This window comes from Carex rostrata, chromosome 1, assembly GCF_964058835.1.
Source record: "Carex rostrata chromosome 1, lpCarRost1.2, whole genome shotgun sequence".
NCBI lineage: Eukaryota > Viridiplantae > Streptophyta > Magnoliopsida > Poales > Cyperaceae > Carex > Carex rostrata.
Genome location: NC_135918.1, coordinates 2,629,727 through 2,636,977, shown reverse-complemented (window position 1 = coordinate 2,636,977; position 7,251 = coordinate 2,629,727). Strand labels below are relative to the sequence as shown.

The 7,251-nt window shown below is 33.1% G+C and overlaps 1 protein-coding gene across 1 annotated transcript; it reads right to left on the bottom strand.

Moving 5' to 3' along the window:
* Positions 1-443: 443 nt before the first annotated feature.
* Positions 444-3,489, bottom strand: LOC144551842 (glycine-rich protein). The gene is made up of 3 exons (XM_078299942.1): positions 3,142-3,489; positions 1,988-2,162; positions 444-767 (listed from the first exon to the last, which is right to left on the bottom strand). Exons 1-3 carry the CDS (start codon positions 3,293-3,295, stop codon positions 674-676), a joined length of 423 nt encoding a protein of 140 aa, XP_078156068.1. The 5' UTR covers positions 3,296-3,489; the 3' UTR covers positions 444-673.
* Positions 3,490-7,251: the final 3,762 nt, after the last annotated feature.

The following is a 7,251-nucleotide window of genomic DNA, read 5'->3' as shown; positions in this document are numbered from 1 at the left end:
ATAGGAAATTAGTATGCACTGATAAGTATCTAGGTACATAAAAAAAAAAATCTTACATTATTGATCAGCATCTATGCACATTCAAAATTAAACAAGCGTCTCCTTCAACTTGGATAAGTGTTTATCCACATTTGGAATCACCAAACGAAACCGCACAAAACTTGGCATTTAGAATTGATGGCAACCATTCAAAAAATTTCATGCGCAATTTCTCAATAAAGAAACTTTTTTATGCACGAATCTCAGTAAAGTTGAATGGTTGGGATCAGAATAACAAGAACCTGTTATTCCATTGGAATAACAGCAGATTTATTTCCCATCATTTACCACTCCATACTAGTAATTCACTGACTCTCTAGGGACCAATTTGAAAGAGTCACTAGTCTGCAAGTCATGCAAAATAACATAGGGAACAACCTGCATGATTTGCGTCACAAGAAACATTAGGTCGAATAAACCAGGAACCAAACCTTCATACGAAAAGATTTAACTTATAGACTGCATCTACATGTCATACACATGATCAACAATTCCTGATAACTAGCACCTTCACCAACTATTTTGAACAATGCATCTACACAATTTCTATATCCAAATAAACATAACTGCTCGCCAGTCTAAGCTTAATAATTTAAGAAGGTTGCATAAAATTTAAGGGTGACAAAGAAGCAGCTCATGATCGCCATTTCTCTATCTTCTTGTTAGTAGCTTTGACCAGGCCTTGAGTGTTTCCAATAAGCCCTTCCACCAATGCACCAATCTGTTCCCTGCATTTTTTTTAGCACGGCGGTCAAATATAGTATTAAAGTGGTACCAGCAGCAACAGCCAATACAAAGTAATCAAACAAAATTTAAATGAAGCACAGATTAGTAAAGGCTTAGATTTAGTACGAGCCAGAGAGATCCTTCATCGAGGAATAATAGTAAATATGGCACACTTTTATTTTCCAGCTTAATATTTCCTTAATTCAGATTAAATTATTAAATAAATTGCAATAATGAAAAAAAAAAATCGAACAATCAACTGCAGGCTTAAATAAGTTGCATCAGAAAAGTTCAAGTTAACATAATTAAAGAAGCTGAAAAGCTGAATAAAAAAAATAGTTTTATCTCATTGATAAAAATGAAATAAAAACAATGACTTCTATACTAAACTGAAATTTTGTGACATTGCTATAGCAGAACTAGCACGAAGTTCATTTGCATCATATAAAAATCATGAAAACGAAGGCTATGACATACAAAATCCTTTATCATGTTGACTTAGCCTTTTATTTGGTTTCCATTTAGCATATTTTGTAGAACCCAGAAAATATTTTTAGACGGTATGTACAAATACAATACCTAAATATTATGTCAGATCCAGTAAGGAATGTTTGTTTTACTTAAATGTCACCAAGAGACCTTCCATTGTCAGGTTGGGTGACAACAAGATCTACATTACCAGATAGTATGCACAACCTAATTATGTTTTCACTTTTCAGACATACTGAACTTTATTACAATACCACCCAACATGAGCAAAAAAAAAAATATTATATTGGAAGTAATGCTTGGGTGAGCTTAGCCTCAGCCAGTTGGCTTCAAACAACAAATTTATGAAAGTTGATCCTGATTTAACTGACAAGCCAGTGTTTACATCCCCAATTATATTTTTTTTAGTTAGTTTTGTACATGAATGAGAGGATGAAAATAAATTATTTTCGGTGCATTTATTTTTCAACAATTTTGGCAACCTTAAGCCCAATCTGGCTTTTCTCATATTAGATAACCTTTTTCAATTATTTTTTTTCAAATTAAAGAAAATTGAGGTTATCTTTAATTAAGACACGACCAAAGAAAATGGCATCTCTGTTCCAACAGATCGGCATTCTAATACCAGTACAGACTGAAATCAGCATAGTGCAGCAGTTACACAGCATTTTATGTTTAAACAAGCCAACTTAGCCACAAAGATTATAAGGAAAAATATGTGAGAAATACTTACTGGCCAGGCAGTGGTTGTCCTTTCTGAAACAGTTTGCCAACATTTGAGTGCTCACCTGTTGCATCATATGCAACACCCTTACCCATGCCGTAGCCAAAGCCCAATCCCACACCACAACCGGCACCAACACCTAGCCCAGCTTGTAGCCCAGGAATACCTGGCCCAAATCCTAACCCTGAAAAATAATGTTGAAGATAATATCAGAATTTTGAGAATTTCTTGGAATCTTTGTCCTGAGACAGGAATATATCATGTGCAAACTCAGTAAAAGTAAAGAAAATCTAGTTGAGAACCCCAATTGATGATAATAGACTGGCAGAGTTAAGAGTTAGTAGTGACACAGTGCAGAATCAATTCAAAAAGAGAGAACCACCTTGATGTATATTATGTGAACAGATTAAGTTACCTTACAACATTACATCCGTAGGAAGGAAATTATAGGAGTGTACAACCTGACTTACCAGACCCGAAACATGGTTTCAAATGTTAGCTGGTTAAAGATAGAGTGGATTTTAACTACCTGACAAAAATATTATGGTTACAGGATCTATAATTGTCCGGAAAAAATGCAGCCCAAAACTGTATGTGCGTTTTTGTCTCCTCTTTGCAGCATAATTAGTTTTTTTTCCAAAAATGTAGACCTCTTCTATTTCTGTTTTCTCTAGACTAATATTTTTAAACGTGCTATCTTGTAAGTTTAGGAATCTTTTTATGAATATGCTTTATGTTGTGGGAATATGTTATGTTTTCTTACAAGTACTTTTGTTAAATTTTATTTCATCTATTTGCATGTCAAATTATTTTGTTTATCATTTAGTATTAATATTTTTTATCTGATGCCAAATTTGATAGCCTAAAAGACCACAGATTAAACGGTTTAATCGTGTGATTGGTTAGTTACTGGTTAAAAATCCCCAACCTGATTACCATCAATCGGAATTATAGAACGTAGACCAAATCCAACACAAGGTGGACAAGAAAATTTTAAGCATAATTTAGCTGACTGCGCAATAGACCGAGAGATATGAAAGGTCAACGAATAACTTCAACAAATTACAGGAATCTAGTGACCTACTAGGCAATCTACATGGAGAAGATTTAGACAGGAGCTATCTTTTTAAAACCCTAAATTTGAGGATTATTAGAAAATAAACCTCCAAAAAGGCCGATTCCAAGGCCGACGCCACAGCCGGCGCCAAAGCCAAAGCCGGGGCCGAGTTTGCCTATATCGCTTGATTTCAACTCTGGAAGCTTCCAAAGAAATCCCTTGGTTTCTTCCATTGTTGTTGGTTGCGGCTTCTTCACCATCTTTCTTCACTCCTATATCTTCTTTTATACTCCCTTTTCTTTCCAAGTCTCTGGTCCGGTCGCTGTTTTACTTGTCTGTGCTTTGAATAGTGATTTGTATTTTGTAAAGAAGAAAGAGAAACCCCTCGGCCTCCGCCGTTGAAATTGCGATAAGCAAACAAAAGGGGTTTTTAGTCTATACAAGGTAGCTAGGTGGTAGCTTGTAGTGTTTGCTTATCGGCTATTGGCACGTGACATCAACGGGCCTTCTCACTCAATTTGAAATATAAAAATATACTTCGCTATCATTTATATGGATAATTACCGAATTTTTATATTATCATTATAAAAAAAATCAATAAATCACGATTTCATGAGAATTGCATTTTTATCATGAAAGCAACGACAAACAAATTGTGAATGCAGTACCGAAATCTAGTGGTTTGCTAAACCCGTTAGGGGTTGAACCCGTTTTGCCCGGCCCGTATCCGTTACCCGTGGTACCCGTACCCGTTGCCCGGGTACAAACGGGTAGACGGGTAGACGGGTACGGGTAATAAACGGACCGGACAACATAATTTTGAAAAAAACCCGTTGTACCCGTACCCGTCTACCCGCCAACCCGTACCCGTCTACCCGCCAACCCGTTCCCGTCTACCCGCCAACCCGTACCCGTCTACCCGTACCCGTCTACCCGTACCCGTACCTGACCCGTTACAAAATTTGAATTTCAAAATTTTTTTGGCGGCACCCTATAGAATTCAGATCCAGTGCAATACCTGACTGAGTAGAATGAGATCTGAGTCATCAATTTTAATTTGGCATGAATCTCAAAACGGACCCCTATATCTAAACTCCATCCGGGATATGGCCTTTAACTTGGCACGAATCTCAAAGCATAAAAATTCAGAAAAAAACAGAAAAGAAAAGAAAAAAAAAAACCCGCCCGTACCCGGGATACCCGTACCCGTCAACCCGCAACGGGTACGGGTAATAAACGGGTAGGGTAGTGGTTTTGGGAAAACTACCCGTCTACCCGTTGCGGGTTGTACCCGTACCCGTCCTACCCGTCTACCCGCCCTACCCGTTACCCCTAACGGGTTACCCGGAACGGGTCACGGGTAACCCGTTAGCAAACCACTACCGAAATCGAATAAGAACTATACTTTTTCTCACTTTTTACTGGACACAACGGTAGTGTTCGGCAAGAGTCACATGCTTAAAATTTAAGCTGCATCAAGGAGCACCCGTTCGACAATAAAGTTGAAGAATCAATTTCTTAAGAAGGCCTTAAACTTGACAAATTGCTTAAGTCATGTAGAACTATGGCTTAAAATCTTAGACAAACTTAAAAAAAATGGACAAAATGAGCACTAAGAAAGTAGTTTTAAGCTTGATTAAGAAGCACCCGTTTGGTGAGCTTAAGACTCCTTAGAGCACTAAGGAGCACTAAGGAGGTTTAAGCCATAATTGCCGAACACTACCAACGAGATCACCAAAAAAGTGGCCACAATAACATATTGCGTTCATGATAAAATAAAATTCTCACGAAATTGTAGTTTGTTAATTTATCTTTTTTAAATGGTAAATATAATTTTGTTTGTGAATAATTAGGACCGAATTTCGTTCGTGTTGCTTGGGCACGTTTTATTACTCATTTTGTATATTTTTTACTTTTTCAAATAAAAAAGTTAAAATATATTATAAGAGTACCGAAAAAGAATTGCATGTAGAACTAAAGTATGTAAATTATTAATTATTACTTTAAAAATATGATAGAATAGTGAGAAAAAAAAACATTATCTATTGTTAGACTACATCTTCAAAGGTGGAGACTGAGCCAACACGTATCTGTATATTAACAAAATTGTGCGAGCATAATTTTTTTAGTTGACGCTTCAACTAATATGAAGAAGGCAAAATACATGCATGTGTTCATATCTACAATGAATCAATTAATACAGAACGTAGAACAATATCATTTTTATTCTAAAACTGTAACACAGTTGTATATAGTTTAGGGATACAATTTGCAAAAAAACACACAACTATCAAAATATTTCACAAAAATACATTCGATACTGTATACATTTTGTTCACAAAAATGAAACGAACATTATAAAAATATTTAACTCAAACTGAAATACACATAAAAATATATACACGCTTAAGATATATAAATACTAATCCGCTGCAATGTTGTTTGTTTGACCTGTTACAACTGTGGCTACTTAGTCTATGTTAAAAAAGATCCTAAACTGAGAAAAAAAAAGATTGGAGAAAAATAATAAAACACGTCATGGCTGTTTTCCTTTTCTTTTTTTCTTTTTTTGAAAAGTAATCGTCCCAAACAAGATTGGCTGTTTCTTTTTCTTTTTATGAACTTTACTCTTCATAAACATTTATTCATTGATAGTTTTAGTATGAATTTATTACATAGTATATTCATTTAACAATTTATAAGTTTATTGGAGTTAAGATAATGTATTAACGTTATCATATCTGTCAATATTTTACGGGCCAAATTTTATTTTTCATGTGTAAACGATCCATCCAAATAGTTCAATAAAATCTACATATCAAAATTAACTTTTTTTTAGGAAAATTTAAAAAATTTGATAGGAATTTTATAAAATGTCAATGTTGGATATGCAAATTTTGTTTCTTTTTATTATTGTAGGTCATATCATAAAATTAGTCAATTGTGTATTATACGAGATTTTTGTATGTAGATCTTATTAAGTTGTTTGGATCGACCGTTTGGATATAAAAAGTTAATCCGTTAGTATCAATATTTTTATTATAAATAATAACAACAACAACAACAACAACAATAATAATAATAATCATTATTATTATTATTATTATTATTATTATAAAAATGTTTAAATAAAAAAATTATTAGTTTGCTTTGGTTTAAAATTCAATATGTATTTTAATAATCATCTATCAGAATATGTTAAAACTTTACCAATTTTTTTATGAAAAACAAATTTTTTTTTCCCAAAATTAATACATGTGCTTTATCTAAACGATGAAAAAAAAAAAGTTGTTGGCAGCGGCAAACAACCTAAGACGAGATAACGTACTGTAGTGCCGTAAAGAATTTTTTTATTTTAATCAAATAACCTAATATGAGATAACTATAGTGCCGTAAAGAACATGCCGAGTAAGTGGAACTGTGGAAACTTACTTTTTTAATCTAGTATTTGACTAGAAATTAGTACGAGCTGCTTATTTTATACCGTCAGATATATACCAAGGTATTTCGCTATCAAAATAAAAACTTACCAAACGTAAACGAAGACATGTTTGCTGACTCGCCGCTAACACATTTAATTAAGACTTTGCTCGCGGGTTGCAAGCTTTGATGACCAATCACTACTAAAATATATTCATGTGTGACTAAATATAATTGTACCATAAAGTGAATTCGTGCAAAGATATTTTCTGTATGGACATGCAAATGTATTCGTATATGTATTTTTTTCTAATTCGTTTGTTTTTGCATTCGTATATGTATTTTTTTCTAATTCGTTTGTTTTAGAAATATATATGTTTAGAGATTTTTGTAGTATTCATTGATTAAAAATATAATTATACTGATAATTAAATTTTCGTTTTTGGTTAACAAGATATATATTTTGTAATGACATTGTTGTGTATTTTAGGTATAAGATTTTTACGTTAATTGGATACATTTTTTAATTTACTTTTAAATTTATAATACCTTAGTATACAATAATAAATCAGTTGCAAGCATACGACATATCATTGTAGTAGTTTAGGTATCGATTCAAAAATAACAGAAAATATTATTTTTCCTAAATTAATTAATTATAAAGTTGCAATAAAAATAAAATGAAGGTTTTGTTGTAAATTGATTTTTGTGGGTTCAATATCCGATTGAGAGTTGAAAGTAAAACAAGAAATTTAAACAAACAAATAAAAAAGAGTTTTGTGATTCAATACGAGAG

Bases quoted from the DNA above. Each gene is read 5' to 3' on its own strand.
- LOC144551842 (XM_078299942.1), bottom strand. From the start codon at position 3,295: ATGGTGAAGAAGCCGCAACCAACAACAATGGAAGAAACCAAGGGATTT. The intron at 2,163-3,141 runs GTTTATTTTCTA...ATTATTTTTCAG, and splicing joins TGGAATCGGCCTTTTTGGAG to GGTTAGGATTTGGGCCAGGT. The intron at 768-1,987 runs GTAAGTATTTCT...AAAAAAATGCAG, and splicing joins GGACAACCACTGCCTGGCCA to GGAACAGATTGGTGCATTGG.